This window comes from Cupressus sempervirens, chromosome 5 (assembly GCF_028749045.1).
Source record: "Cupressus sempervirens isolate cs-2001-9-10 chromosome 5, ASM2874904v1, whole genome shotgun sequence".
In the NCBI taxonomy this organism is placed as follows: Eukaryota; Viridiplantae; Streptophyta; class Pinopsida; order Cupressales; family Cupressaceae; genus Cupressus; species Cupressus sempervirens.
The window spans coordinates 653874071-653893291 of NC_143122.1; the positions used below are offsets into that span (position 1 = coordinate 653874071).

At 33.0% G+C, this 19221-nt stretch overlaps 1 protein-coding gene across 2 annotated transcripts in view; it reads right to left on the reverse strand.

The window, feature by feature from the left end:
* LOC149557586 (pseudouridine kinase-like) overlaps window positions 1-18371 on the reverse strand; it is a 155335-nt gene extending 136964 nt beyond the window's left edge. Inside the window, exons 1-2 of one of the 2 annotated variants that reach the window (XM_089832225.1) lie at window positions 18174-18310; window positions 17965-18083 (exon numbers count right to left, since the gene is read on the reverse strand). In XM_089832225.1, the coding sequence (XP_089688351.1) occupies window positions 17965-18030 (66 nt within the window). In that variant the 5' untranslated portion in view covers window positions 18031-18083; window positions 18174-18310. Of the gene's footprint in view, window positions 1-17964; window positions 18091-18173 lie in introns of both variants that reach the window. The other variant, XM_089832224.1, reaches the window with a different exon arrangement.
* Between the last annotated feature and the right edge of the window lie 850 nt (window positions 18372-19221).

The window sequence follows — 19221 nt, forward strand, 5'->3', positions numbered from 1 at the left end:
TTTGTTTTGTACTTATTGAGATTTGTATTTATTTTAATTTGTAATCTACTTACTGCAATTTGAATTTATCTTGGATTCAATTCTCCTTAAAAACCTTACTATAACTTAATTCAGTACTACTTACCATCTTTTTGCTAACAACCAAGCTCGCGTCTATCAAACCAAGGATGCAAGTGAAAGATCAACTATTATGAAGACCATGGGAAAATCGTCCTTACCTATCTAATTGACAAAACCCCATTAATGAAATGCTGAAAGCTACCTCCCCGAGATACAAAAGCTGGAAAATGACAAAGCTAGGGCCGTTGCAAAAGAATCTGGAGCTAAAATACTAAGCATGGAGGGTTCCTACCATACCCTTTGAACAGAAATAAATTTTAACTACAAGATTAACATGAGTACTAATTGCCATACCTAATCTAAAAACAGAGGGACTAAATGGACTAAATTATGTCCCAATCCAGCAAGCCAAGCATCCTTGAGGTCTTTGTTGCTATGGTCAACATTCTTCCTTTAAAAGATGCAGTTTGGATAGTGTTAAATTCCTTTATGCAATATAATTACTAAGATCTGAACTGATAATTGTTAATTCCAAGCCATAAACTATAGTAAATAAATAAGTGAAAACAACAGATAACCATAGAAATCCTGATTTCAATCTGTAACTCTGATTCAAAACCATATATGGACAAAGATTTGAACAAATGCCTATCAACGAAAAAAGATTTATATATGAAAATATCTGTACATAGGGATCTATATATATGAGAAAAGACCACTAATTAGAGAACCAACAAAAACATAAGGACCCAAAAAACGCCTAGAAGGCTACAAAAACATCATTGGAGATGAAAGATGAAAACCCTATAGCAAAGAGGGAATGCCCAAACAAACACAAAAAATGAAAACCACCATCAGATGATAAGGGCTAAGCCTCCTCCACTTTCTCCCAGCAAACCATAATGATATCTGCAGATTTATCCAGATCGTTTGTCTTAGATCCTAGAGGAAAAACAAATGTCAATTGCTCTTTTTTTGGATTTTAACATATTGGGCAAAATGAATTCCAAACTGTCAAGATCATCAAAGGACACTCCCGGCTCAATGTAGGCCTCAAACACTTGGAGAAAATGGACAAACCACTCCTTACCATGGTCTTCTATAATTCCCCTCCAACAAAGCAGGAAATTTATGCTTGCCTCCATTTTTGGCCAGGTCCAGAAGAATTGGATGTTATCCCTAATATACAAATAAGGCCACCTAGCCACAATGGCATGCCTAAGACTGCCCAGTGGATAAGCTATATAAACTTTCAGAAGTGGAATTTTTAGCTTCTAGTCAATGCTAAGCACTGCATTCTCCAAACCTTCTAACCAAGTTGAGTCGAAAACACTATATTAGAGTCAAAAGATCTCTCCACTACCTATTTTTGCCCTAGCAAGACAACCTATGAAAGAACTAATAACATAACTATTGGTGCGCCAGGTGAAATCATAGTTGAAAGCCTTTTCACCTATAGCCCAACTAATCACAAACCTAGACAAATCGTCAATTGGGTTGAGGATCCTATACCATCTCTTAGGCTTAACAAACCCTCTAAAGGCCATAGTTCTAACCTCCAACGAATGAAATAGCTTACTCCATCTAGACTCAAACGGAAGGCTAAAGATAAGACAAAGATGTCATTGCTACAAAGCCGAAGAGACCTTAACATATATACTTCAAAGCTACGGAAGGATCTAGAATCAAAGAGGGGAAAAGCTAAACACGTCACCCAATAAATAATCATGACCTAATGAGCTAGGAATTTTTAACAACACATAATTACCACGTCTCTAGCTAATAAATATTTAGTACTTTGAAGTTTGGGAGCTCCTAATAATGATAATTTACTAGATAAATATAAGCGGTAGTGCAACTAAGCTGATCTAGAGAAGGATACCAAAAAAAGCTTAGGACACCCAATGAAACCCTAGGAGCTTATAGTGACGATTGGAGGATAAAGTCCTCACCTTCGAGTCCTCTATTTGCTAACTTATCTGCCTCAATATTACCTTCTTGACATATATGTTGGAATCTGGTATCTTTGAATTGATCAATTACACTAAGAACATTTTCGAGTTTAGAGTTCATCACCCAGTTCAGAGTTTGGTGTTTTCTAACAGCATTAATAATAAGTTGGGAATCTCCTAAAATTATTCTTGTTTAATTTTTAACTTAATTGTAGTCCTTCCCGAAGGACTTCTAATTCCGCTATGCTATTCGAATCAATACCCAGAGGTTTGGCTCTTTTGATAATCCACTCTCCAGTTTCTGACCTAATTATACATCCTATTCTTGCTTTCCCTAGGTTATATCTCGATCCTCTATCAAAGTTTCGTTTCATCCATGCTTTTGGGGGTGCTTCCCATTTACATTCTTTCCTAGCTTTTTGATACTTTTTCTCATATATTAGTAGAAGTATGTACAATTCTTTTTCATACTCCCATCCCATTCAAAAACTGTCCCTTCAATTTTAACTATTTTCATAAATGGTTGTTCATAACTTCAATAATACTAGCTTCAACCTTATTTAAAAGAGAGTTCACGCTTAGTTCTGTGTTGTTGAAGATTCGCCTATTTCTCTCTTTCCATATTTCCCACATTAGTATGGTTGGGGATATGTTCCATAGTTTATCATATATACTAGTCTTGTTTTGAGTAGGCCAACCTAATAAGTGACTAGATAAATCCTCAGGAAGAGGAGAAGTCCAATTAAGTTTATGTCTAAGCCAGTTCTAGCACTCTTGAGCGAATGGACAATTATAACGGAGATGCTCCATTGTCTCAGAGTTTTCTTTACAATCGCAGCATCTTGACGAGCCTTCAAATCCCATTTTTGTGAATCTACCCATTGTTAGGATTCTTTTTTGAATCGCAGCCCCATAGGAAGATGCCTGGGTAAGCATGTTGCATCCCAACATAACTTCAAAGGAAGGTTGATGTTTTCCAATCTTTGTGAATTAATAATTAGATTATATCCTAGCTTGACTTGATATGATCCATCTTTGGAGGCTCCCATATAAGTTTGTCTTCCCTATTTTTTTGACTCACCTGTCGATCCTTGAGGATGTTTTCGAAATTTTGTTTATCTATAGGAGATATGTCTACATTCTCCAAGGTTTTCCATGCCCATTTATCTTCCTCATTTACCTTTTTAAGGAATTTGTAGTATGAAACCTTCGAACCCCATTAATTGGTAAGCTCATTCTTGACATTATCAGGGATGTTAGTTTTAATCAGAGGGGGTTGTTCATCCCAGGAATCTTCCCAAAAGAGAGCACCATCTCCTTTGCCAAGGTCCCAAGTGACAAAATTGCTAATCATTGACTGGCATCTTACCATGAAATTCTATGTTTCTGACCCTGTTGGAGGATTCCTAGTTCTGAATAAAGATGTTGGATCATTCGGATTTAAATATTTATTATACAAAAAATTTGCCCATTTGTTTTTCCTTTCTTGATAAATTCTCCATACTAGTTTTTCTCCCAACGCCTCATTTTGCCAACTAAAGTTCTTAATACCTAATCCCCCTTGATCTTTCGGACGGCAAATCTTTTACCACTTTATTAATGCTAGTTTATTTTTTTCTTTTGTTCCACTCCGAAAGAAATTTCTAAGTTTTCCTTCTAGTATTTTGTTCACTTTCTTAGGTAAAGGAAGGCAAAACAATTGATAAGATGAAAGAATAGATTTAATTTTAGTTACTCTACCCACTTTTGTTAGCCATTTTCCTTTCCATGTCTCTGTTTGTTTTTCAATTGTCTAAGATATTGTCTCATCCTTTGTTCTTCCTTACACCTTTTTCTAAATGAATCCCAAGGTATTTAAAGGGGAAGGTATCTTTCTTATATCCCATTTGGTTAGATGTATGTTCTTCCATTTCTCTTGATGTGTTCAGGAAAAAAAATTCCAATTTCTCCGCATTTACTTTCTGACCGGAGGCTGCAGTGTAATCTAGAATAATTCGTTTGAACTTTTGTGTTTCTTCATTAGTACTGACACCGGAGAGAAAAGTGTCATCCGCAAATTGTTGGTGTGTTATGTTAGAAATGTTATTTGCCACCGTGATTCCTTTAATTTTATCTTCTTCTTCAGCCTTTTTTATTGATCTCCCAAAGGCTTCGGCCATGATAATGAATAGGAAAGGTGAAATAGGGTCACCTTGCCGGATACCCCTTGAGATATTAAAGTATCCTTCTGAGGTACCATTGATTAAAAGAGAAATCTTGGGCGTAGCTATGCAATTGAATATTACGTTAATCCATAGGCGAGAAAAACCGAAAGCTTCTAGAGATTTACATAGAAATCTCCAGCCTACTACATCGTATGCTTTTGGATATCTACTTTAATAAACATGCATGCTTCCTTGTTGCTGACTGCTGAATGGATAGTTTCTTGAATTATTGATATCCCATCCATGATAGATCTTCCTAGCGTAAAACCAGTTTGTTCTTTGCAAATAATTCTTGGGAGAATAGCTTTAGTTTGATTTGTTAATGCTTTTGAATAGATTTTATAGATAGTATTACATAGCGCAATAGGTCTAAAGTCGCAAGGTGAATCTGCTACTGATTTTTTGGGAATTAAAGCAAGAAAAGTGTGGTTGATTTCAGTTATAATTAGTCCTCTGTTTCTAGCAGCCTCAATTGCCCTCTATAATTCTTTTCTTAGGATATCCCAACATTTTTTAAAGAAGAAGGCCTGGATCCCATCTGGCCCCAGAGATTTGTCTGAGTTAAGATTAAAGAGGCCTAACTTAATTTCTTCTTTGGTGAAGGGTTTATTAAGTGTTGCGTTATCAGCTTCTATTACCATTTTGGGGATTACCCCTAGCACCTTTTCCTGAGCAGTGCGGTTAGTGAAGTCAAAATTGTTAAGTAAGTTTTCATAATAAGTTACAAATATTTCCGCTATTTTTTAAGGGCTATCTTCCGTATTTCCACCCCTATATTTGATTTTAGTTATTGTGTTGATAGTTCTATTATGGATAGTACTCTTATGAAAAAAATTCGTATTTTTATCTCCTTCTGCAAGCCATTTTTCCCTTGATTTTTGCTTCCAAAATATCTTTTCTTTCGCTAATATTTCTTCCTGTTTAGCCAACAATTCTTTTTCTTTAATAAATTTTCTATTATCCATACCGTTTTTAATAACTTCTTCATTTAAGTTTTTAAGTTTTTCTTTAGTTTTCTTTTTTTTTTTGAAAATCAAAATATTGTTCAAGTTTTGTTCCATTTTAATATTTTTTCTTTGATCATTTTTAGTTTTGAAACAAAGCAATACATCTTTGATCATGTAGAATTACCTTCTTGCCACCATTGTTTGATGCTATCCATGAAGTTTTTATCTAGAAACCACATTTTTTCACACTTAAAATGATTCCTATTTGGTTTTTTAGGTTCTATAAATTCTATTCTGACTGGAAAATCATTAGAACCCACTATTGGCTGGATATTTATTGTAACTGTTAAATCTAGCTTTGCTAAATCTCCTTTAAAGAAAAATCTATCCAGTTTCTCTACTATGTAATTGAAGTCTTTCCTTCTGTTATTCCAAGTAAATATTCCATTGCTGGTTGGGATTTCTTGTTAATGTTATAATTCTGTCGAATAAATTATATTATATATGAGATATATAACTAATATATGGTAAATATTATATATGAAATAAATAACTTAAGAGTGTGTGTGTGTCTATATATATATATATATATATATATATATATATATATATATATATATATATATCTTGATCTTGTTATATAACTATTATAATATATTGAGGGTTTATTTTACTTGTATTATAACTATAACTAATGTAAGTTAATATATTAAAGAGACATTTCTCTTTGATCACATATATATTCACTCATATAGTAACTTGGAAAACACAAAAAATATCCACAAGTGCTATTACACGTTACAGAACAGACTAATCGATCCTATTTCATCAACATGGTATCAGAGCATGTTTCTATCTTGAGATAGCAATAATGACAATAGAGGTGTTGAGAAAATGGGAATAAATAAACCCTAACACTGTGGCATCGAAGGAGAATTTATGAAGTGCGTGCTCATAAACTACCAAGGAGAGCATCATTTCATTTGCAGTCAACCAAGGTCTGCCATATAACCACGAAGAGATAATAAGCTCAAGAGATAAATATTCCTTCTGTTATTCCAAGTAAATATTCCATTGCTGGTTGGGATTTCTTGTTAATTTTATAATTCTGTCGAATAAATTATATTATATATGAGATATATAACTAATATATGGTAAATATTATATATGAAATAAATAACTTAAGAGTGTGTGTGTCTATATATATATATATATATATATATATATATATATATATATATATATATATCTTCATCTTGTTATATAACTATTATAATATATTGAGGGTTTATTTTACTTGTATTATAACTATAACTAATTTAAGTTAATATATTAAAGAGACATTTCTCTTTGATCACATATATATTCACTCATATAGTAACTTGGAAAACACAAAAAATATCCACAAGTGCTATTACACGTTACAGAACAGACTAATCGATCCTATTTCATCAACATGGTATCAGAGCATGTTTCTATCTTGAGATAGCAATAATGACAATAGAGGTGTTGAGAAAATGGGAATAAATAAACCCTAACACTGTGGCATCGAAGGAGAATTTATGAAGAAAGTGCTCATAAACTACCAAGGAGAGCATCATTTCATTTGCAGTCAACCAAAGTCTGCCATATAACCACGAAGAGATAATAAGCTCAAGAGATAAATCTAAGTGTGTAAAAATTGAGGTTGCATGGAGGATGGATAAAGAGGCCTTGAAATATCATATCCAAACTGTAGAAATGTTGTAAACGGATAAAATAAACAATAATGATAATTTGCCTTGTATTTTCAAGAAGTGGGGATGCCAAGTTGTTTGATAACAGCATTAGTTCGTCCTGGTCATAGGGCATAGAGTTTCTATAAAAAATTGTACAGCCAAATTAGTGTGGCATCCCCATCAGTCAAATCCCTTCAAATGAATAAGTGATACAATACATGAAATAGAGAATAGTTCATAATGTGAGGGAGACATGGAATGAAATAATGATTAGGAACTACAATTATATTATTAGATATTCTATTTGTGAGAGCAATGTGAGAGATGAACTGCAGATTCAGAACAATAGTTTGAAGATGAAATGTTTGTATCAAAGGAGATCATAGAAAATGCAGCGATAAATTTATAAGGGAACAATGAGTTGGAAATAAGAGATTATTATGATATTTTGAATTGTCTTGCACCCTTGATTGGTGAAAGATCACCAAAGAAAAATCATGGACAACATCAATGATACACATCACCACAATCTGCATATATGTAGTACATGGATGTGAAAACCAGTTTGTGGAGAAGGATGTGGTTGGGAATAAGGATGCTAAAGTTTGATCTACGAATTCTATAAATTCTTCTACTGTTTTTCCTATCAAGGGCGATGTCTATCCAAATGGTGTTGTGCATTGTAATATTTTTTGGGATTCAATCGTAGCATTACTGATAATCAGAGGGGGAGTGATGGGTTTGAAAATGTTGAATGCAAACATGTACATAGTTGTCATCATTGTGCAGAAGGGAACCTATGTAGAGATACATTTAATGGAAAATAGTATTTGTTGAGTTGGATGGGAGACACATGCTAAGAGCACTAATAACAAATATAATATAATCCAACCGCCCAATGGGCAATACAAGGATTGATAAGGCCAAACAAATATTAGGGTCAATTTCTCATTGGTTTAACCCCCCTTTGGCATCAATGTGGATACCACTATCACATAAATTAGCAAGGAGAAATGAAGCGATGCAAAGAGCCGGATATACTCTAGAAGAGGCGTCGCTTCTAGATGAAAGTATATTCAGTGAGGTTCAAGATACCTCTTGCACTAAAACCTATCGGTCACATTGGTGAGTATAAAAGGTATATTGAGTTTAATTAGTTCACATTATTTTATTTTATCTTAGATTCTTTCATGAGGCACTATTAAATATATAATTAAGACTATTTCATAATGTTTTATATATACTTTATTGAAATGATCTTATATGATTATGTGAAAATATTTATTATGCTTGAGCATCGGGTCCCACAAGGTCTATAAGGTAAATATAAAGTAATCAACATTGATGTGTTGAGACCTTGGTGATAGGGGCTATCCCATAAAGAGGGTCATCTAATCAATAGTGATCACATGTTATAAATAACAATATATTGGGTATCGACACCTTACAGGTATGTATATATAATGCATTACGTTTAATGTTATTAAGGAATATATTGCTTTAAGTGTCTTGCAGGGTAAGAGATATGTTACATATCAATAATTCAAGGGACACAATAAAAGGGGTAGAAAATAGATATTGAAAAGAAAAGGAAAAGTAACGAAAATGAAATCTATCCTTCATCGGACTCTTAAACTCATAGGATTTGATGGCTAACCATCATTAAAGGTTCGAATTTGATGTTCTTTTCTTTGTTGCCAAGATTTACAATTGTAAACTATTATAGTAACTATATTGGTTATTGGAATATAACTAATACATTATGAATTAAGTATAGGATAAAATTTCTAATGTTCTTGTAATAATAATATTATTATTATTGAGAATAATTATTATAGCTGATTTTATTACTATAAGAGTTATTTGCCTTGTTATTTGTCTCAAGGATGCCAAGAAAGCTTTGAATAACTCAATATAAGTGGGAATCTTACATTGTGTCGAGGAATATTAATCAATGTACCATTCCCATTGGTTGACAAAAGCTTATATAAAGGCATTTTCTAATTGGAGAAATTTGTATCAGGGAAGTTGGTGTGTAGATTTAAGTATTTATCTTCTTGAGTATTTAGTCTCTATCTTATTTATATTTCTATAAGTACTATAAGAAGCTATTTTCCTTGATCATTTTTTGTTTTCTCTAGGATGTTATTGCAAGGAAGAAGATTGGAACATTAGGCATGCTACCAAATATTGGGCAGACTCAATCTTATGATAGTAGCTCCAAAGAAGCCATGATTTAGGATTCATTAATCATCTGATGATTAGGTTGGATAATGTGAGTCTCTTGAAGCGAATATCCTTAATGATTGAGATTATGAGAGGGAGTCTGACAGTTCATTAGAGAAGCCTTGAACAAAGAGAGGGAGCATATAGAAAATATGCTTCGATCAGACGACCTTATGCTATAAGGATACCTCTTGAACTAGGGAAGCATGACATGACTTGCAACTAGGTGGTTAGAAGGATGATAACATATTCAAAGTGATTTTGATGCTTTATTGAAGAGAACTTTGTTCTAAGAGGTCAGAAAAGTTGATATTAGAGGTCATAAGGTTAATGTTTCTTTGTGAAGAAGTTCCAAGTGCAATCCCTTGTAATACATTCTTATCTATGAGAGATAAGTTTGAGGTTAAATCCTTATTCTTTGATATGTTTCATGATGGATGTCATGACAACACCACATGACAATATCCGTGGTGACTTCATGTGAACTTTTCATGTCATGTGTATATGAGCTTGCCCCCTGTGTACACCATAAGGAAGTGACAACTTCTAAATGATTATCACTTGTATTTGGAGAAAGTTATTGAAAGGTGACGACCTTGTAATAACTTGTATCATGATATACATTTTGTTAGATGTCATTAATTTGACTATTTACAAGTTGTTTGTATAGTATAGTTTAGGTACTTGGTGAATATCTTGCCTTGATATTCTAATAGACCATTACCGCATTGAGTACTTGGTGAATATCATTTAGTTGATGTTCTGATAGGCCATTACTCTAAGTACTCGGTAAATATCATTTGATTGATGTTCTGATAGGCCAATGCTCATGTTACCTAATATGATATTAAATAGTAATTGGTGAATATCATGTATTGATATTCTGACAAGCTAATACTGATATGATATCATATACTGGATCAAAGATTTCCTATATGTATTATTCTTGAAATATTACCTATGGCGTAATATCTGTGTTTTATCCTTCTTCATTAAAAGGGAGTGTTAATGTTATAATTCTGTCGGATAAATGATATTATATATATGAGATGTATAAATAATATATGGTAATATTATATATGAAATAATAAACTTATGTTAAGAGTGTGTGTGTGTATATCTTGCTATATAGCTATTATAATATATTGAGGGTATATTTTACTTTTGTTATAACTATAACTAATGTAAGTTAATATATTAAAGAGACATATCTCTTTGATCACATATATATTCACTCGTATGGTAACTTGGAAAACACATAAAATATCCATAAGTGTTTTTATAGGTTACAGAACAGATTAATCGATCCTATTTCGTCAACATTTCTAATAGCTTATTATCCCCAACCCAGTTCCTAAAGTCAATAGTTGCTTTAGTAATCACTTGGGTTCCTCCGAATTTCTCATCAAGATCTAGAATGGCATTAAAATCTCCTCCAATGACTAAGTTTTCGTGGAGTATTTTCCCATGAATATATTGATTTCATCCCATAATTTCTTCTTATATGTTGTTTGTGTAGGTCCATATACATTAATTACCACTAACTAGAGATTATGTCTATAGCTGATTAATCTACTCCCCATCCAATTGTTATTGGATTCTATAATTTTGATGTCTATTGTCCGCATGTTCCAGATGATTCCCACTCCTCCTGAAGCCCCATTTGATTCTATAGTTTATGTTTTCCATCTACCTAATCTCTATCCTAATTTGTCTCGTTCTTCTTTATTTAATTCAAATTCTTGCATCAATATTATATCTGATTTGAATAAACTTAGGTCGTATTTTAGCAACCGTTGTTTATTAGGGACATTCAGGCCCCTAACATTCCATGTTGTAATCCTCATTGATCACTGGGAAGGCTCTTCCCCTTCCCTACATTTAGGACTTCAAATATCTTTTTCACCTCCTTTGCTTGTCTATCTACTTCTCTTAGCCCTTTTAGTGATTTCCTTCCTCTCTTCATTTTTTGTTTGCCACATTTTGGAGTTTTAAAGCCTTCCTGGTTTATAGAAATTCCCAGATTATCCATTAAATACTGATTATTATTTGAATTTGTTTCTTCTTCCTTGTCTTCACAATCATCTATTAATTCTTTAATTATCTGATCTTCTATTTCATTATCCTCTCCATTATTCTTTTGTCTCTACTTCATTGACCTTCTCTATTCCCTTTGATTTATATGTGTCGTCTAGTATCCCAAAATCTTCCCATTTTTGGCTTTACCCAATATGCTCTACTTCTATGCTTTCCTCCTCATGTGTCGATTTATTCTCCAGTTCTTGTGCTTCTATGAATGTCGCTACTTCTAAGAGAATTAAATATCCCTCTATTCCACTTTGCTCTTTGCTTATTTCTTCTCCAAAGATGTCTTTCCCATCCGCTGATGTTTGCCAAAATTTATAACTCTTTTTCTTTTCTTTTTTTCGAATTGTTATGTTGTTCCAATGAGCTGAATCAGCTGATGGGATTGAGCTTCCACATACCTGATTCTCTCTTATCTCTTCTATTCCACTGAAGTCTTTAGTTCTAGGTTTTGTCATTGTATTTTGATCAATAGTATGATCCTGATTGGATCCTTGTTTAAATAATATTTCTCCTTCTTCACTTGGGTTCTCTTTATTAATTACTTCTTGATACTGGGTTTCTTTTATTCTGATTTCTATTGGTGCTTCTTCTCTAATATTGCCCCTTGAGTTCCTCCCCTTTAATACTGTGTCGATTGATTCTTTCTTTTTTCCTTCCTTCTCATCTTATTGTTCTTTGTACCCATGTTCAAAGTGATAGTGTTCTCCTATCATAATTTGATCTTCAATATCATTTTGTAGTAGTAGGATATCATGAGTCATTCTATTTAACTCCTATATACTCCTCTCTGTATCCTCCAATAACCTATTCTCCCTTTGACCTACCTTACATTCCCTAAGGGCAGTAAATTTGAGATGACTCTTATGAAGGTCTTCTACTCTCTTTTTTGTTTCCCCTTTACTTCCCAATTCTCTTTGTGTTATGCTTTGTCCTTTTGTTACTCTTTCTACTGATTGACTTTTCTGACACATGGCTTCCCTTTCTGGTGTATTCCCATCTTGCTTTCTTTTACCCTTACTATCCTCTACTTTCTTTTCCTTCTGATCTTTTGATTCCTTTGTTCTTTCCTTCCTTTTCTTATTACTTATGCTACTAAGTGCTTCTTTTATGTTAGATATATTGTAATCTATGTTCAGATTGAGTTTGATGATTCCTTTAATTTCTCCCTCATACTTTGTAAAATCTAGCTTGTAGATGGATCTTTTTGTAATTAACTTTTTAGTCTTGAATTCTTCCTGACCTAGCCCTGTTTCTGTTAAAAATTTGATGTTGCTAGATTGGTTATATTCTGATTCAATGCCTAATAAATTACCTAGAGATTTACCAATTTTGACTAGGGTTTGGAGATGTTTAATTTCTAGTGGGAGATTTTTACATTCAAACCAAATGGGTACTTGATTTTCCTTTTCATCATTGCAATTTGGTTGCCATGTTAGAAACTTAACTAAGTATCCTTTATAAAAGTAGTTTGAAATTGAGATTAATTTATTCTTAATTTCCTTATTTTTACAATGAATGTAAAATGAAGAGTTTGAAAAAGTGCTAATATATACCTGTTGCTTGCAAATCTTTTCTAATCTCTTTGACAGGTTTGGGCAATACTTACTTGGTCCGCTCCAATGTGCATATATGCCTAGCTCTGAGCATTCCATCTATTTTTCTTCTACATACCAGTCACTAATGATTAGTATATCAGAAAATAATTTATGATTAGATAATTTTTCCGTAGAAGGAGGCGATCGTCTATCATCAACGCCCTTCCTTCAATCTGATCTTCTATGTGGGGGAATGTAGACTTTCAGGTTATGAGGTTTAATTGTGGAAACCCTATTATCAATGTCGGGTGTTGATTACTGTTGTCTATGACCTAATAGAATATGATTTACTTCTGAGATTTTAACAGGCTTTTGTATCCTTGATATACTATCTTCATCGAACTTTACTATGGATGCAATCTATTCCAGCCCTAATTAGTTTTTTTGCATATAGCATTTTACTGAAAATATCCTCATCTTCTAATGATCTCCTCCGCCTCCAAGTGATTTATGCCAGTCACTATCATTCTTTGGTTCATCTTTCCCCTCCTACTCCTCCTAGTTGTTACTTGTTGCCATCCCTCTTCTTTCTTGTAGGTTAAGTTTTGTTTTCCTTGCGTTTTGATAATCTCCCTGTGTCTAGCTTCATGCAGTTTGACTATGGTATTAAAAGCAGCCCCTTTCTGAGCTTTACCGTCTTCCTTTTCATTTAATAAAACAGCATATTTGTTGCTAGTAGGAAGGTATAATCGCTTTTGCCAATCATTTCGATTATCTTCTGGGAGAAATGAAGGATTATGGGTACTGAATTTTACCTTGCTAGGGCAAAGACTTTTCGCTTGAAACTTGATATCGGGTTTGACAGCTTTTTTCGCACAATCTGCTTTTGTTGCCATTTTTTATTTCGTAGGAATTTCGATTATAAATTTTATTTTATTTTATAGTATTAAAATAATAATATTAATATTAATAAGAATATAATTTATGTTATTATTGATATAATATATATTATAATATAAATATTAATAATTTAATTATATCAATGATATTAATTAAATTATTAATATAATATAATATTTATGAAAAGACATGAGTCTTAATTAAAAAACTATATATAGAGAGTTTTAACATTGAGAGATCATCATTCAAATATGAAGAAATAACGATCTTTCGATTGTAACAGTGGAAATGGCAAAATCTAAAATAAATAATAGGATGTTCTAGCAGGAGACATTACATCCAACATGTATGAAATGACTTCAGCATCAAGAAAGATTTTTGAATCAAGAAATTATACAGTTTGAAGATAAAGGCAAGCACAAATGCATCAAACCATTTAAACCATTTAAATGACTAACACAATGATAAGCCAATTAATTTCTGTGGGCATAAACTTTGATGGTGAAATCAAGGCCACTTTTCTATTGTGCTCTATAACTAATAGTTGGGAATGAAGTGTTGTGACTATCATCAACTTGGTGTCCAGTGGGAAGGTTACTGTATAAAAAATTGATAATGTTGTTGAGACTCTTCCAATGAGGGTATGAGGAGGAAGAATCAAGGAACTTCATCAAGAGATGCCTTGATGACCGGCAGATCACAAGAAAGAGGAAATCGTAACCATAAAAGGAGATCAAAATCTAGTAAGGAATTGAATTCAAGAAGGCTTACAATCAGCCAAAAGAAAATGAAGTAAATGCAGCATATAAAGAATATGCAGGTGCTCTTATTCTAACTATAAGAGAATCTATAGTTGATGTTTTGTTGCGTAATTCGAGAGCAAATTTCATGATACTCCATTAAGGGAGTATTTCAAAAACTAGCAAAGCAGGAACTAGACAAAGTTTATCTCAATGATAATGAAAATTGTGATATTGTTGTCAAAGCGGATATTTTGTGAAATTTGGAAATAGTAGGCTTCTATGGGATGTTACAAGTCCCTCAACTCAAAAGAAACTTGATTTCAGCTAGGCAATCAGATTCTCAAGGATATAGATCCACTTTTGAATAAATACATGGAAAGTAACAAAAGGGACCTTGGTAATTGCTAAGGCCAGAAATTCAAGCACTTGGTTTGAGCTAGAGTTATGATAAAGAGGGTTCAAATGGCAGTTGTGGACAATGGCATGGAACTTTGGCATAAGAGTCCCAATTGCATGAGTAAGCAAGGCCTTGAGATTTTGCCAAAAAAAGATCAACTTCCTCGGCTGATATCAGCAGATTTGGACATTTGCAAGCACTGTATTAATGAAAAACAAAATAGGACCAGATCCTCTACCAAGGACCATGACAAGAAGAAACAACCGTTGGAGCTAGTGCATTCAGTTCTCTTTGGTTCCACAATGGTAACTTCAATTGATGGGTCTAGTTATTATGTTACTTTTCTAGATGATTGCACTTGGGAGGTTTGGGTTTATATGTTAAATGGGAGTAATGAAGCATTTGGCAAGTAAAGAATTTCAAAGCCCTTGTTGATAACCAAACTAGAAACAAAATTATGTGGAAATGGTTTTGTTACCAGGCTCGCAACCTGTACCCTCGAACTAGGTCCAGGTCCCAACTGGGTCCACATTCATAGAATGGTTCAGACTGGGTCCAAGCAGGGTCCGTGCCCAGACCTGTGGGTCCTCATGAGTCCAAAATCAAATAAAAAATATTTTTTTAATTATTTTTTTCTCTTAGAACCCTAAAACGGGCCATTATGAACTCCAAACACAATTTTTGTCATATTTGCTCTCATTTTGTCATTCAGTAATTCAATGTGATGATTTTCATTAGAACCGAGAACATAGATCAGTGATCAAGTACTTAATTTTTTAATGTATATTTTTGACATTTGGCATTGACCAATGATCGAGCATCATAGATTCATACTATGAAATTATTTAGTTTTACAATTATGTATATTTCTTTTATTGATTTGTATATATAAAGCATATATATCTATATATATACATGCAAACCCATACAAACCATAATGAAAAAAAGAATTGCGACCCATGAACCAGCTTCTCATACCCAAACCCATATGGACAAAAATGCAATGATTGTACAAATTCAGGCATTTTTGTTATGGTCATCACAAGAACTATGGCAAATTTAGAAACTTTTGGACCAGCAATTGAGGAAAATGATTATTATGCAAGGTGCTTGCATGAGAAGACTAACGACAAATAGAAGAGCAAGGAGCTATAGGGGTTGCAATTGAGGTGTCTGTGAGTAATGAAAAAGCACAGGAGTCTCTACCTTTCAAATTCAAGATTTACAATCGAGTGTTCCCTAGACGTGGACAGTATAATTGTTCCCAATGTTCTGAAGGCATGCATTGGTTTAATGACTCTCACAAAGAGCAAGGAAGTCCGTGGCTTTATTGTTATCAATAAATTTGAATTGGACGTTGTTGTTGAGAATGCTTTATTTAGTAGACATGTATGCAAAATGTGGTGCAAGGAATATGACCACAAGTTCTTTGATAAAATGTCTGAGAACGATGCAGTTTCATGCACTGCAATTATTGGGAATATGCCCAGATTGCTCAATTGTCGAAAGAAGCATGCCATCTGACTATCAGTTGTTAAACACACCTCGGAACTAAGAGTTGGTGATGGACAAAGCACCTTTTCTCTTCAAGGAAATAATCAGTCCCATGGTCAAGAAGCTTCTGATTCTGAGCAAATATTTAAAGGTAATCGCAAAACTCCCTTCACAATATCTTTGGAGACTTCTATAGAAGCACCTAAATTCCATGGTATTGCAGATATAGCTCTCCAGCAAGTTGACGTGAGTTCCTCAAAAGTGGAAATGAAATTGCAACTTCCACACTTGAAATACTCAGGTTTTACAGGCAGCAATCAATTTTATTTTACAAAGGGCACAAATCACAGGCCAGAGGTCCTGCACTTATGTGTAAGTTTGATAAAGGCCAGTTCTAAAAATGCTTTGAGTTTAAAAGAAACCGATGCTCAGCTGTTAGATTTTGTTGCCTCCAACATGGCTTGGAGAAGACTTATCCAAGATGTCCTTGAACAAAATTTGGAGAAGCTAAAGTCTTGCAAAGCTTTCTTGGTCTGGTTAAGATGTGACACTAAGATTGGAAGAAAAGGGGACATCACTGCTTGTGGCTGTATTGGCTGGAATTTCAAGTGGATATTGTTGAATGTATGAAGGCAAATGGTCATCTGACCATTCTTCTTCTCCATGCCTCTTCATTTACATGTTGTCTCTTCAAATTTGGAGAGATAAAATACATGTATCAATGATGAGAAGAGACTCTATACTTTGCTGCAGCAGTTAATAGAACAGATTACCCTGTGTTTTCATGGCTGTAACCTTTAACAGTGAGCCTTGTAGTTTGCTTCATTATGTCTACTTTCTGACTGCTTCTGTTTTTCATTTTGCTGTTTGGTGTTATTTAAATATTCAATCTGGTCTTTGAACTCAACAAGTAAGATAGCAGCAACAATCGATAATGTTAAAATTGATGGCAATACAGGAACTGGTGACTCTCACTGTGCACGAAATTTGACAGGAGAATAAGTGAAAACTATCGTTGAGAATATAGATAGAGCCATTGAGTTCAGAAGACTGGAGATTGAAAGGAAAGAGTCAAATATGAGATAGACAGAGGAAGCAGGTTAACCTAATTGTCTACGTCAGTGCTTCATCTTACTATCTCATATTTGACCACTGAACAGAGCATTAGGTATGCTAAGAGTTGAGGAAATGACTGAAACTGTAAGGGAAACAGATTGCAAGCAACACCGACCTAGAGACTAAACACAAACGCCAGCAGAAATGTGGCATGGAGATCAGGACTGGCAGCACACAGGTAGAGAACAACTGATCCAGAAAGATGTATTGGAATTGGCATTGGAAGGCAACGAATTTAGCACTTAAAACTCAAGGAAAATGGTATGTAACTCAGCCAACACGAATATCCAAGGGATCATGTTGAAATAATTATAAAGAATCTTAATATTAATTGTCTAAATTCACGGTTCCCTGACAGCAATAAGGCTGCTTATTATTCAGCAAGATGGGAGTGCAATAGTTATAAGGCACATTCCACCATGACTAGTTCACAAATTTAATAATATGCACTCGGCTTACCCAGAATCAAGGGCGGCGCATAATCTCACCCAAGAACTAACTCCAAAAAATGTACGCATCAGAAACTATGAAAATGGTCCCAAGTTCGAAATATGTCTGTGTGGAGGAGTAAGTCGTGTTGTTACCTGGCCAGGTGTGGTTGTACCCGTACGTAGACACTCTGCAGGTTTGGCATGTATATCCAAAACCATACCTCCTATTATCACAGGAGAACCCTTTCTTGATTGTTCTTCCTCGCCATTTCCTAAACACTGAAGCCATAATAAAATGCAATGAAACTTCAGAAAAAGAAGAAGTACAAACATGGCGTATAAACTGTCAAAAAGCTTCATACAGAATTAGATGATATAGAGGGATTCAGATGCTCTGAAATGCTCCCAATACGCCTGCGCTCTTTCAAATTCATCTTTCACTATTCCAAATCGTTTCTGACGTTCTTTTACTCGCTGCTAAAGTATTGCAGAGAAGATTTAACCAAACAATTTTGTTAAGACATATTCCACTATAACGAGTTCAGGAAACGAAGGATATGATATGATAGATTTTAATTGTTCTTTTTTAAAACTTTATTGATTCATGATGAAAAACGCAATGAAAAAATTTAATTTTCTTCATTAAAAAATACAACTATTTTTTTCACACCTCTATTAATGCAAGCATTATTGCAACCTTATTTTTTCTTGTGACAAGAATAAATTTTTTTTTAAATAATCATTTTTCTAACACCTCTATTAATCATTAATTTCAATTTTATCTTTTTCACATTTGTAACAAGTAGATAAAGTTTTTTTTAAAAGGACAATTAGTTTTAATTGATGTTTATTTTGTAATTTGCAAAATGTTATTCAAATATAGACATTTTAACTTTTTAAATTGTCAATTTTCAAAAATTATTAATTTGTATATAAGTTTAAATTAGAATTTAATTATTTTTATTTTTACATATCTAAACCAATATTTTTAATATATTTTTTATTTTTTTTATTTATATATATAATTTTATTAGATTATACATTTATTTGACATATATAATTTTTACTATATTGATATTTTTAATTTATATTTTAAAATACATAATATTAATTTTGTATCAATTTTAATAAAATTCAAATTATTTAGCTTAGTATATTATCAATTTTATTTATTATTATAATTGTGTTTGGTTTTTTTAAAGCATAAATGTTATTTTTAAATTTTTTATTTTTTATTTTAATGTATTATATTTAACCTTAAGAATATTGTCCAACTTCTGCAATTGGATGAATTTATCACTTGAACAAGATATATCAAACAATTTAATAATTGAAATTAATCAATTTAACTCTTTTTTTAAAAAATTATACAATTTTATCTATATCTCATGTATAATTAGTTGATAAATA